The 13,425-nt window shown below is 44.9% G+C and overlaps 2 protein-coding genes across 9 annotated transcripts in view; one reads left to right on the top strand and one right to left on the bottom strand.

The window, feature by feature from the left end:
• Positions 1-8,548, top strand: part of TCHP (trichoplein keratin filament binding) — a 9,018-nt gene extending 470 nt beyond the window's left edge. The window contains exons 2-12 of the mRNA XM_019539371.1: positions 7-13; positions 99-155; positions 967-1,035; positions 1,933-2,106; positions 2,833-2,945; positions 3,250-3,316; positions 3,639-3,811; positions 5,553-5,634; positions 5,858-6,043; positions 6,508-6,651; positions 7,395-8,548. Coding sequence (XP_019394916.1) covers positions 7-13; positions 99-155; positions 967-1,035; positions 1,933-2,106; positions 2,833-2,945; positions 3,250-3,316; positions 3,639-3,811; positions 5,553-5,634; positions 5,858-6,043; positions 6,508-6,651; positions 7,395-7,427 — 1,105 coding nt within the window. The 3' untranslated portion in view covers positions 7,428-8,548. The remainder of the gene's footprint in view (positions 1-6; positions 14-98; positions 156-966; positions 1,036-1,932; positions 2,107-2,832; positions 2,946-3,249; positions 3,317-3,638; positions 3,812-5,552; positions 5,635-5,857; positions 6,044-6,507; positions 6,652-7,394) is intronic.
• A 997-nt stretch (positions 8,549-9,545) lies between these two features.
• Positions 9,546-13,425, bottom strand: part of GIT2 (GIT ArfGAP 2) — a 41,613-nt gene continuing 37,733 nt past the window's right edge. For 7 of the 8 annotated variants that reach the window (XM_019538681.1, XM_019538684.1, XM_019538688.1 and 4 more), the window contains one exon: positions 9,546-13,341. In XM_019538681.1, the coding sequence (XP_019394226.1) occupies positions 13,129-13,341 (213 nt within the window). In that variant the 3' untranslated portion in view covers positions 9,546-13,128. The remainder of the gene's footprint in view (positions 13,342-13,425) is intronic. The other variant, XM_019538686.1, reaches the window with a different exon arrangement.

The following is a 13,425-nucleotide window of genomic DNA, read 5'->3' as shown; positions in this document are numbered from 1 at the left end:
GCGCAGGAGGAAGGTGCGGCGCGGCTCCCCGCCCGCGCCCCCTCGCGCCAGCCGGCTCCCACACGCGTCACACCAGAGCCCGCTCTCGCCCCGCGCAGGTGGCCGACGACCTGCTCCACCAGCACTGGAAGGACAACAGCTCCCGGCTGCGAGAGGTGCCTGCGCCCGCCACCGCCTCGAGTCCCTGCATCTGCCACGAGACATGGGTCCGAGGGCACGGCTCCGCCGGTGTCCTCAGGGGATGGGGGTCTGCGATGAACCGAAATGCAAAAACCTAGCGCTCGCGGCTCAGAAACAAGACCGTTGATCCCGGGTCTCGTTTCCGTGCTGTGACTTCTGGATCAGCGCATTTCGCGGCATCTTCGTCGCCTTCACTGCAGGGCCAATGCGCCACGGAAGTGAAAGCAGGTCTCCCTCCTGGCTTGCTCCGCGTGGCGGTCCCGTGGACTCTGGGGATTCGTCTCCTCTCTTGTGCCGTGGGCGCCAGCGGTGTCCGAGTCCCGGCATCCCTGAGGCGCTTCCTTCCTTTCTGTCCTGGTGTGCCATGGGGCGCGTCTCGTAAACAGTCCCGCGAGCAGAGTTGCTCTGTGAGACCCAGTGGCGGAGGCTGAACGAAAAGCGTGTTCAGACCTTGACAGAAGTCACTCGGCAGGGATGGCCGCTGCTCAGGTAGGAGCGCGGCAACTGCCCCCTCTCGTCCTAGTTCCCCGGGGAATGTCACTGGCGTCTCGAGCGTGACAGGTACTATTTAGCTTCGTCTCCTTTGCGGGCTGACAGTCCAGCTTGGGGGATGCTCTTGGTGCTGCACTGTGGGGCCGACCGCTTTGTTTCCTCCAGTCTGTGGACTCATAGCAACCCGTGCTGCAGTTCTTAGAGCCATGTTTGCATCCTGCAGCAGGGAGCGGATTGTAACTGTGGGTTTTTGTTTTCCTTTTTTTGTGATGCCCTGTACGTTCTCTGCCGCAGATTGAGTCAGAGCTGCACAAGAAACTCGTGATAGATGCCTGGGGCGACCAGCTGATGCAAAAGAAGCAGGTATGGTGGGACTTCTCTGTATCATCCTGGTCCTACTTCATTAGTCACTAGGAGGGTTTTGAGACAGTGGAGCAGACGTGATTTTTATGTTTTTGGGACTGCTCATTTTCACTGACTTCTTCACAGCGCCTCTTGCTTTCCTGTAAGGACTTGCATTCATGTGTGGGAGGTAGAAGGTTTGTCAGTTCGAAACACATCCCAGATATTCTGGCTTATCCCCAGTTGCCAAGGAATGAGGGTGTTTTATTACTTGCCAAATGCATTTACAACCTTGCCATGGTCATAAGATGACCAGAATCATTCTTAAGGACATTTAAAACTATCAGTTCTCTGTCAAAAAACAAACCATACATAAAATTTACATTGTGGTTTGTTTGCAACATAAAGTTAGCAATATGGTCTATTAAACTAACATATTGGATGGTTCTGCGTGGCACTAAGGCATCCGTCCAAGACAGCTAACTGCAATAGACAACTATGAACGCACAGCTCTGAGAATTTGTTCCTTCATGTCAAGCGGAGGAGATACGGGACATCTGGTAACATAAAGATTAAAGCCTTAACAATTCTGGAGATATTCTTCAGAGTAAGCTGCAAAGCATTCCTGGCAGCTGACTATATATTGGCTGTGAAAATGCAAATAAAGAATTTCAGATAACATAGCTCTATTTTAGCAAAGTATTTTTGATCTTTGAAGTAGGTGATGTTTTGATACTAATTTTAAACCACTACAGATCTGATGGAAGTCAGTGAAAACCAGGGATTTTTTGTATTAAAAGCCTGATACACCAGTCTCTTAATAGATTTTATTATATAAAACACCATTAGCTAAAGTATGCGTGACTTGGGTTTGGATTACAGTAGAGTTATTTCTTTGAATGCTTTGGGTTCAATCAGCAAGAGGCAACTGAAAGAGAAGAAGAAAAGCGTTTTGAAAATGAATATGAACGTGCCAGAAGGGAAGCGCTGGAACGAATGAAACGGGAGGAAGAAAAGAGGCGGCTGGAAGAGAAGCGGCGAGCTGAGATGTTGTTGCAGCAAATGGAAGAACTGAAGCTGCAGGAGATGGAGGTAACTGTTCAGCTTCCCTTTGTCTGAAGCCGTGTGCAACTCTAATCTTAAAGTCCAGAAAAGGGAGAAGAGTCGATTCCAACTCAGGAATACAAGAAGGGAAGAGGTCAGGCTGCACACTCATCCTTCTGCGGGTGATGACCCTCTTGTCTTCCCTTCTCTCTGGGTACACTGGCTGTGAGATTCAGTGATGGGCTTTTGTTTGTTCCTCCTGAAATACCTGAGCATGCTGTTCTTAGCTCTCGCATCTGAGAAAGGAGGCTGATTTTAGGCACCTGGCTAGGTGTGGCAGCCTTCAGGCTTTTTCCAGCCAGAGCTCCTAATTAGATTTCTAATAGTCTAGCATGGCAAGGTGTGGGTGAAATTAATGTAGGCCCTAGGACATTAACTGGGAGGAGGTTCCTGGCGCCCATCTTGCTGCTGGCAGTAAAACATGCTGGTACAAAGGCTTCCTTCTGAGGTGCTGCTTTAATTGTGGAAAGCTGGAATTTGGCAATACCTGAGAAGGCGGCTCACAGTGTCACTGGGTTTCACTCCCTTACTTCCTCATGGGGATCCCAAAAACAGGTTTTGTTTCCATCTCAAGTGCTACAGTACAGGGAATTGGCCAGTCTTTTCTAGCAGATCCTGATTCAGCCAGTGCAGCTGCTCTTTTACGGTGGCAAGCACATTTTGATGGATTCCCCTTTCCTAATCACTCTGAGGTGCTGTTTCTTTCATAAACAGGCAACTAAACTGAAGAAAGAGCAGGAGAATTTATTGAAGCAGAAATGGGAGCTAGAAGAGCTAGAGGAAGAAAGAAAACAAATGGAGGAGTGCAGGAAGAAGCTGGAGCTTGGGTATGATGTGATACAGTGTAGTGCCAGGGGGCTCCAACACGCACGGTTTGTATCTGGGGTAGCACTTGCTCTGTGTGGGGAGTCATTGGTGCTGCTGCCGGATGTATATGCAAAGGGAGGCAAGCAATTTAAATATTGTAGAAAAAAAACAAATGCTGTATGAAAGCAGCATGGACTGTATCCCCTTCTGTCCTGTCAAATGCTGGTAGCACCCTGGTCACCAATCCCATCCTTGAATGTTACTGAGTAAAAACATGGTGCTTTAAGATTGCTTTATCTCTTTTTTCCTTTTTTCCCCCCCCAGTCGCTTTTTGAGACATCAGTATAATGCCAAATTAAAACAACGTGCACAGCAGATACAAGAGGAACTGGTAAGAGAAGACCTTTCTTACCTCATATCTGTTATATCTACCATGTCCTGAGTGCGCTGAAAAGCCCTCTTCCTTCTGCACATTCATTACGTCCTTTGTTTGCATCTCTTGTGTGTCCAGCGTTTCGGCAAGCTCTGTCCATCTCCTGGTGGCAGAGCTGAAAGACGAGCAGATCAGAGCGGTGGCGAGAATGTGAAGTTGCAAGTGTCCCATCTGTGATCAGTCTTGATGCTGAGACACTGGCAGTTTGTGTGTGCAGGGAATCTACTCATATGCTGGCTTGACAACTTGTTGTGCATGTGTTCTTCTGGCTCGTCTCTAGGAGATGGACAGACAAATACTTCTAGCCCTCCTTGAGAAGGAAGATGAGGACCAGCGCCTCCAGTCTGCCAGACGGGAGCAAGCTATTGCAGATGCGGCATGGATGAAACGTGTCATTGAGGAGCAACTCCAGTTAGAGAGGGAACGAGAGGCACACCTGCAGACCATTTTTAGGTGAGTGCAGTGCACCTCCTGCAGGTTGAAATGGGCTGAATGTTTCCTTTACAAAGCAGTCAGTCACCCTGGTTGGAAAACCTCCGTAAACATTTATGTAGGTGAGGAAGGGGAGAAAGAGGAAGACTTCTCTAACTGCATTACTGTCTGGTTTGATTTAGTTTTAAAAGAAGCTATTGAGTTTTTCAGTGTAATACAAGAAACGGCTTTTCTGTTTCCTTTTCCATTCAGTCAGGATGCAGATACAGACACTCGGGTCCAAAGACATGGAGCTCTTTTAACAGAAAGGCACCAAGACCACCTGGTTGCTTTTCAACAGGCTTGTGACCAGATTCTGTCATTTGTGTATCATAGAATCATAGAAGTAGGGCTGGAAGGGACCTTGTAGATCTTCAAGTCCGACCCCCCGCCTGGGCAGGAGAAAAAAAACTGAACTCAAATGAGTCCAGCCAGGTAGGCATCAAGCCTCTTCTTAAAGACCCCCAGGGTAGGAGCCAGCACCACTTCCTTTGGAAGTTGGTTCCAGCTCCTAGCTGCCCTAACTGCGAAGTAGTTCTTGCGGATGTCCAATCTAAACCTACTCTCCAATAATTTATGTCCATTTTTCCTTGTTATGCCAGGGGGCGCGTGGGGAAACAGTGTCTCTCCCAAACCCTTCTGGTCCCCCCTAGTGAGTTTATAGACGGTCACCAGGTCCCCCCTCAGCCTTCTCTTGTGAAGTATGAACAGGTTTAGGTCCCGCAGTCTTTCACTGTAGGGTCTGCCCTGTTGTCCCCAGATCATGGGGGTGGCCTCCTCTGGACCCTCTCAGTGTTGTCCACATCCCTCCTGAAGTGGGGTGCACAGAACTGGACACAGTACTCCAGCTGTGGCCTGACCAGCGTCACATGGAGGGGCATGGGGTGTACTTTTAGCTCTGGTAATAACTGCAAAGTCAGCACTTGTTTTTCACAGTAATTGGTCTACAACCATGTAGGGAGGTGGGCCACATCTCAGCTGGACAGTGTCGTGGTGTTCACCCAGCTCTAGTGATAGAGGCTCTTGAACAATCCCAGATCAGCAGCCAATGAGCTTTGTGGCCTAAGTGACTTCTTACAATGTGTACTCTCTCTGTCTAAGGAGAGACTGAGGACTAAGGGGAGTCTACTGTCACCTTACTGACCTCAACAAGGCTTTATGGAGCATAACTGGGGGGCACAGCTTGGTTTAGGGAGAACATTGGGTGAGCAAGGCCAGTGAAGCCAGTAACTTCTCTTCCTTTGGCTGCATGATTCCTCCTGCCCAGGGTCAGGCTGGGAGGGGGTTTTCTTGCTAAACACGGTTGTGCAGAAGCGGCATTACAGATTCCAAATCTTTTCAGCAGAGCCCCGAGTCCCCCGCCCTGTGTGAGGTAGATCTCTGAACATAATGCATAGGACAGGCAGGCTGTTGCTGGCATGCCTCTCTGTGTGGGTGAGTGAACCAGAGAGATTGTTGCCTTCACAAAATGCAGGTATGGTGTTTTTGTATCAAGGAGCTGAGGAGCCAGAGTTAATGTTGAAATCAAAAGGCACTTTGAAATAAGCGGAGATAACATGGGTGCTCTGCACTCTGGTGCTAGGTTGCAGCAGTTGGCAGAGTCTTGGGGTTGCCTGAATGCCAGGGCATAGGGAGGCTTGTCTGTTCCCATGAACTTTGTTGGTTTTACATCATAAGCAACAATGCTGGATTGCTTGCACGCTCTCTCTACCCTCCCCCTCAGGGAAGAAGCCAAACAAGTGTGGGAAAGGAGAGAGGAAGAATGGGAAAAAGAAAGGAAGGCCAGAGATCGACTGATGAATGAGGTGATACCTTCTCTAACAACGTTGCTGTCTTGTCTGAAGCACTGGCTTTCTGCCTCAGGCTCTGTCAGGCCTGCTGACTTGCTCTAGTGCTAGGGATGAGCTTTTCTTTCTCTTGGCTCAGGGGGTGCTGGAGAATGGGCTTGACTCTCTGCACTGAGGTTTGTTTCCACCTCTTTCTTTACCATGTTTCTTTCCTTCCCTGTTTCCCACTCCACCCACCCAGGTCCTTGCAGGCAGACAGCGCCAGATCCAAGAGAAGATGGAGCTCAACAGACATGCCCAAGAGGAATCTGTAAAACAGCGGGAAGAGCTGATCAGAGAGCTGGAGGAGGCAAAGGAGCTGACTCGTCGAGAGAGGGAGGAAGAGGAGGAACTGAAGACAGCTCGCAAGCATGAGCTAGAGGCTCAGGTAGAGCCCAGCCTTTCTCAGTGTGCACGCCAGGCTTTTAGAATGCTGACAGCTAGCTAGGCTTGCTTTACTGCCATCTAGAAAACATATGGCAAGGGGCCTCATTAGTGATCCACCTGGACAGGGTCAGGACAGGGTATCTGTCACTTTCTATTAACATTTTCCAGAGGTTTGCTGTTAGAGGCTGTCCTAAAGCCCAAGTAAATGCAGCAGGCACTCACAGAGGACCACATAGGAAATCACCTCAGCAAAGCATGTGATTAACTACGATCAGTCTGACTGAGACAGGCACCTCTGCTCTGGGCCTGGCCTGAAGGACAGTCAGTGTCTGCTGCAGCACACTCCACAGAAGCAGTGCTGTGAACCCTGTAAAGCATTGCCTAGAAATGCCAGTGTGGCTTTTCTGGCTGGCATGTGCCTGCTCGGGATCTCGCTCTAACAGCCTGTGTTCTCACAATGCTTAGCTCACAGAGCATCGTCTCCAAGAGCAGGAAGAGCTGGAGCGTCAGAGAGCAGAGGAGGAGGAAGAGAGGCTGGCAGAGCAGCGCCATGAGGAACTGGTGCAGCAGGAGGCCAAGCGCATGATGGAGCAAGGATATCACCACAGGGTAAGGAGGAACTGTGTCTGAGCAAGCATGCCTGGCATAGAACACCCTTCCCTCCCCAGCTGGGTTCCCAGTGGGCAATGGCAGAGGTCAGCTTGCTGCTGAGAGTAATAGCTTGGCACTGGTAATTGTCTAAGCACAGCTCCCGGGAAGAGCTGGAGTCACGTTTCATGGGGATCGGTGTTTCTTACACCTCTTGCTCTCTCCACGCTGCTACTTGTAATGAAGATCTCTTAGATTATCAAAAGGGGTCTCAAGGAAAAGCTCAGTCTGAAGCGTGGTCTCCTTCTCTGCATCTTAAATCAGTTCTTTAGCCCTCCTCCATACTAGTTAAGGGGCCCAAGTCTTGGGTGATGCAGTGCTCCAGAAAAGTGCAGCTCTGCATGTCAGTGCTGTCCAAGACTCCAGCAGCATGGGGTACCACATTAGCATTATGGAAGCCAAAGAAGTGGCTTGACTTACTCTTTCTGAAAAGAACATTTCTTACATTTCTTAGTCTGTGGCAGAGTGACTTTGCTATTAACCCTCAGCACTGCTGCTTCCCTGGCTCTTGGAGCTTACTTCTCCAGAAAGATATAGGACAGTAACCTTTCCTGAGGGATTCTCTCTTCCCCCTTAGAGAAGAGTTTTCTTTACAAACCTCCAGTCCACCATCAGTTAAAGGGGTTGGCATACTGAGTGTCATTCTTAGGCCTTTAATTTGGGATACTGGAATGCCTGTCATTTCCTTATGATTTTTCTTCCAGCCCTATGCTCGTCCGAAAACAGCATGGACCTGACCAGCTGCTCTGCTGGTGTGAGGCGTGAGCATCTAACAGATTTGGAACAGGCTGTTTGCCTGTTAAAGGACATCAGGTTTTGTTGTTGGGCTTTGTTTTTGTTGTTTTGTGGAATCATTTGTAGACCAAGAATCAAGGGACTTCTGTACTGAAATGGTTGGGTTAGTACACAGTGGTGCTGGGATGTGTTCAGAATGACTGACAGGTGGAGTTTTCAAGTACTTTGCTTTGACCAAACTCTGCCCCACTGAAGACGAGGTCCATTTTCACTGACAAGGGTTAGGCTGGTAGAACATGCATTGAAAATGCTATCCTAACTGTGCCGATGCTTCTGAAACATTCTAGGTACTTCAGTAGGAGTCACGAAATTACACAGCGTAGCCCCCAACTGCAGTTCAGACAGGAACAGATATGGGAACAAAACCATACATTGGCTGTTTAAAAGAGTGCGAGTACTTGACAAATGTAGAATAGCTGAGGTGACTATATGGATCCAGGGCCTGTTCCTGTGTACAGCTAAAAGTTTAAGAATCAGATTCTTTGCATTATTCCAGAGAAATAATGTGCATCTAGAATCACAGCTATTTCTTGCCAGTGGCTACTTCATGCATTGTAAATAAGAGTAGGGACAAGTGGGTAGTGCCATAAGTGCATGTAAGAACTGATATACCATCTCACTTACTTTTTAAATTTCAATAAATGTTTTTCTAACTAGTCTCTTGAATGTCTACTGTTCACTTAATTTGCAGTTTGCGTGTCTAACTTGGTTTCGGAAGAGCAGTTGCTGCAGTAAGTGTGCTTGCTGCCCACTTCGAGTGGTGGTGGTGAACAATCATTAGTAACTTTAAACTCAACAATTCTTGTGTTTCTGGAAAGCTGTTGTAGTTCTTGCCAAATGATTAGATTAAATTAATTTGCCTCCTACTTGGACAAACAGCATACTTATTAGGAAAAACTCGAGATTCTCCCATAAGAGGCTTATTTTTTCTTAGGCATGTTATGTTGTGTAGACTGTAGATCAGCATACTGGTTAACTGAACTCTCTCTTCTCACCGTGGCGTTCACCTGATAACAAAAGAACAATGGATATAATTATTAAAACTAATAAACTAACTTCCCTACCTAATGTAGCAGAAATTCGCACGCAATATATCATAGGGAAATAACTTGAAGTGCTCCAATTTAGCCTGTACATCCTCTTCTCTCAAGTAGACAACAAGCATTCCCAGCATAGTGCAGATGAGCTGGATTGATCCCAAATGAAACCAACACCAGCATTTCATTCTCTGCCTCTAAAATCTAACATTGCCCTCGTGAATATCTTAAAGAACAGTCAAGAGCTACTGTCCCCTAAACTGTACTTTTTATGCAGCTGAGAAGGGTGTCTGGCCTCTGTCTTCCATTTAAAGCAACAGTTAACCCTTTGTCTTTTATGTAAATGTCACTGTTGTAGCAGGTAATGTATTTGAGCTGAAACTTTTAAATAAATAGTTCTACCATTTTAACTTGATGCAGGCAGTTTGAAACATCTAACAGAACAGGCTACTAAGCATTTAAAAAGCTTTAGTTGCATACACCCATTACTAGACAAATCCTGTAGTATTCGAGTAGAGACTTCCCCTCTAATATTACTTTAAAAAAATACCTTAATTCAAGCCAAGATCCCATGGCTTCCTCAGTTTCTGACCAGTGGCAGCATCAGCATAGGTTGGCAAATGGAAGTCCAGGGACTTTCCATGAGGAAAACATCACACTAAGTTGTGAAAGCTTATACTGCATGTTTAGTCTTATGCTGAAGCATGACAGAGTACAAAGGCAGCTTAACCAACCATAGTCAAGCAGCAGCTACTGTAGTCTGAATTCATCTAAGGGTACATCAGATGGAGGCCAGATCTACACTAAAAGCATCTGCCAGTGGCATTGTATTGGCAAACTCCCAGTTTGCTCCCAGTTTTGAGCAGGCAGCTTCTCAGCATATTGATTACCAACTTCAGCACTGTTAGTAACCTTTCTTATGTATACCTTCCAACTGGCTGATGTGCTCTGAGGAAGTACTGCAAGAGTCTGTTTACTGCATAATTAGCAGGCAGATATTCCCAAATGACTTTACCACACTTGAAAGCTTGTACAATAATTTTATAGTTATACATTAAACATTAAAGGTTAAGTCATGAGTACAGTACAGACAGAATGACACTGATAAATACAAGTTCATAAAAAGGCATTTTGACTTCCCTATGCAGCATTTGTAGAGAGAGGGTTATACTTCAATAAGAGCACCGGGGGAGGAAATATATAGTTTTTTGCTTTTTGTTTTTTGGAAAGTGGGAATCTAGCCACAGGAATAAACTTTTTTTGCACAACTACTATTCTAGCTTCTGTAACTCCTCCTGACTAGGGGGCATTAACAGTGATGCTAGCTTTGGGCCCAATTTACTACTCTTTGGCAAACCCAACAATGGGTTGAGTAGATTATGAACACATCCTTGAGCTAAAGGGTTTGGCGAAGTGGAGTTGGCTTTTGCTCAAAGTGCCATTTCCATAAAGTGCACCTGTCCTATTGGCTTCTTGAAGAGAAATACTGTACTATAAATGCTGCAGACATTGTACCGAAAGTACACCTGCTCAGTGCAGTGATGTGCTGCTACCTTGACAATGCAAAAGGGAGAGAGGACTGTTTAGAAAAGGTGCAATTTACCAACAGGACCATAAAACTGGTGTCTGACGTTTAATAAAAGAATCTGGCTCTAGCATATGAAGTGGGATACACTTGAGTTAGACTTGTAGAAGTTCATCACACCAAGAGGCTGATGAACTGGATGTTTGTAAACCCTACCACTAGCAATGCCGAGGGAGGATGTGCCATCATTCATATGATTTAAAGGCTTTTTTACATTTTGGTACAGAGCAAGACTTTAAACAATCCATATCCTAACGATCTACTTCAGGAAGTGTTGTTACACTGCTTGACTTCCCACGCAGGATATGTAAAAACCACATGTAGCAATGCCCCAGTGGCCACGAACAAATGTCATGCTGCACATTTCTTTTACGCTGGTTCAGAGGAGGTTCTTGAAGGACATTTTCCCATTTCATACAATACCTTACAAATAAGTGGTTTCATCTGAAGAATACTTTTTATAAAATCTGCTTTCAGCACTAATCTCAGTCTGTCTATATGCCTTTCTATGTCCCATAAACAGTCCTATGGTGCAGGAGAGGGGAAGGCAAAAATATTACCATGTATGGTGAGGGTGAAACTGCAACAGGATTATCCTACTTGTTTTTCCTTCTCACCCCGAAATAGTACTATACTTTAAAAAGGCAATTACAACATAACATCAGCATCCAACATTATGGCACTTAGTCAGTGTTTATATATACATATAAACACATGATAATTTTACAAGGAAGGAATATGAAGGGCTAATTTGTTTGTTAACCTGAACAAAGTAAAATTTTCACCAAAAAGCCTCAAGTGATGTAGCAAACAATATTGCAGATCTGTTTACAGAACAGCAGACAGCCTCCTACAATTTGGCATTTCCAAATCAAACATTTCTTTGAACACCAGATTCAGCATGTATTTATCTGGACAAACCATTAGAGGATGACTCTTGACCAGTAATACCCATTACATTACAATGCTTAAGCAGTAACAGACTGGACAATGTACGACAAGGGTGTGGTCCGACAGTTTTGGGGGCGTTCAAAGGAAACTGCGTTGTCCTATTACTTTTTTAACAAGGTAAGCTGATTCGCCAGGTGGGAAATCCATGCTTTTGCAGTTCACAAGTTTCCCCATGTTTTTATACATATTCAAATATAAAAAAATATGTAGGACTTTTATAAAAATCTCCCTCTCATGTTCTAACATGGAGTGAGGAAAATACCTATATTAACTGTGATCCTGGTTTGAAAGAGCAGCTAACTATAACATAATCTGCTCCCTCTTGGCATTCAGAGTCCAAGTTACTTCGGTACTAAAAATAAAGTTAGCTCCTTTTTCTTCTTAGCCCTATTGGTCTGTCTAGCTCCAGGGAAGCGAGCAAAGGAAAATTCAGTCTCACAAATTCACGATTGTTAGCAAAGACCAGATGTCATCCTCACTGAGATGTGGAGCCCTATTACAGACATCAGTATTGCACAGGTGTCTGAGTCCCACAACAGTCACTCTTGGAAATTCCATACGAGCCAAAGCACAGAAGGACCTTCATATCTCTGGGGGATATTTTAGGACAGACTTGTATGTAAAAATGGTTTATATGTAAACTAAATATGTTTTTTTAGTCCAAACGTGAAGCCTTAATCTCTTTTTCATAGATTCGTGTTAAACAGAAAAGTGCTTTGAGAGACTACCAAAAAAAGGTCAATTTTGTCAAGATGGGGGAGGAGCATGGAGGGGACATTTTCACGTAGCCTAACACAGGAACCTAAACTCCTATTTTCCAAAGGTAACTTAGCAGCCTACCTGCCATGGGTTTTCAACGAGCTCCACAAGTACCTGCCACCTTTGGAAACGGGGACTTCACATTTTTAAAGACCAAAGGTAAAAAGTTGAGAGTGAAGAAAATACTAGAATTTGAATGGCGCACACATTAAAGTGGTTGGATTAGCATATGGTGGGGTGTCGCCCTTCCTGTACAGGTTCTTCTGGATATTGTCCACAGAGTTTGGGAAACTCTTTCATGAGGTGTCTTCTCAGTACACATTTCAATGCAGATGTGGTGTACTCCCAGGCATGACTACCTTAGAAGTAGCCTTCTTTCTCATCTTCCATTAAAAAAAAGAATCACAACTCTTTAGTGAAATGACACCTCTAAAAGATTAAAAAAATACTGCTGCAAATAAGATATTGCTTGAAGACGATACTGAGTGAGAATATGTTCTGTGGGAAATTTCAGAATGAGTCACTTATATCAGAGATAAAAAATAATGGCATGTTTTAACCACTAATGCCCTTTCTAAAAGTAACATCAAATGTAAAAACTAATGGTATATTGACAACTAAAAGAAGTAACTACTACATTTCATGCTTCCTTCCAAAATAGGTAAAGTGACAAAGACCTTGTATAGTTACCATTTAATATAAGCTTGGATGCCCACGACTATAGTTTTAGCAAACTAAGGAAAAATATTATTGCACGACAGTTCATATGGGAACAGGTAATATATAACCTTTGTATTCCATTATCAGGAAGACTATAAAATTTAATTCTACTGTCCAACAGTTACATTCCTGGAGCCTTCATAGTCCACTGCTCTACTAACAGAGCAAGCTATTCTATGGGATTCCCCCTGCAGACCAAGCTCCAGGATGTACAGAGCGAAGGCGAGATTCTGCCCTCTGATATGTGCATTTGACTTTGATGGAAGTTGTACATGCAATATCTGAAAGCAGAATATGGCCACCAGGAATCTCCTATAAAAACCTGTGATACAACATTGGTTTGTTATATTGGCTTGACAGCTATATGCAACATACTATAATCTATAACTAAACTGGCAACACAGGCACGAAAATAAGGCAGTGGGTTAAATTAATCAGTGAAAATTCTGTTAGAAAACATGCAAAAATAATACTGAGCTTTTAAAAAAAGTTTCTTGCCCCCCTTAATTTTCTTGTAAAAATCTGAATAGTTACATGTCTAAATTTTAAATCCAACTTTTATAAAAGCAAGACTAAAAAACCCAACCGGCCTCAGTTGTTGTTCTCTTTGGTTGTGATGGTAACCAGTTGCTTAGCAGCCTTAGCAATGTCATATGCACACTGAATAACTTGCTGAGTGACCAGCTGGATGTCCGCGGTAGGGCAGGGCTCCACAGGAAGGGTTTTTTTGCATTCCGATTGGAGTCTGTAGGCACTAGATGTCAGCAGGCGTAGGGAAGTCCTCACCAGCTCAGATCTGGGTTTCTGTGAAGGAAAAGCAAACAAACCTGAGTAGGCCAGCGAGGAAGGATGGTAATTGTTTTGGGGCCACTTGGAAATCAGGCAAAC

Source organism: Crocodylus porosus, unplaced genomic scaffold (genome assembly GCF_001723895.1).
Source record: "Crocodylus porosus isolate Cpor-Errol unplaced genomic scaffold, CroPor_comp1, whole genome shotgun sequence".
Classification (NCBI taxonomy): domain Eukaryota; kingdom Metazoa; phylum Chordata; order Crocodylia; family Crocodylidae; genus Crocodylus; species Crocodylus porosus.
This window is presented reverse-complemented; position numbering and strand designations above follow the sequence as displayed.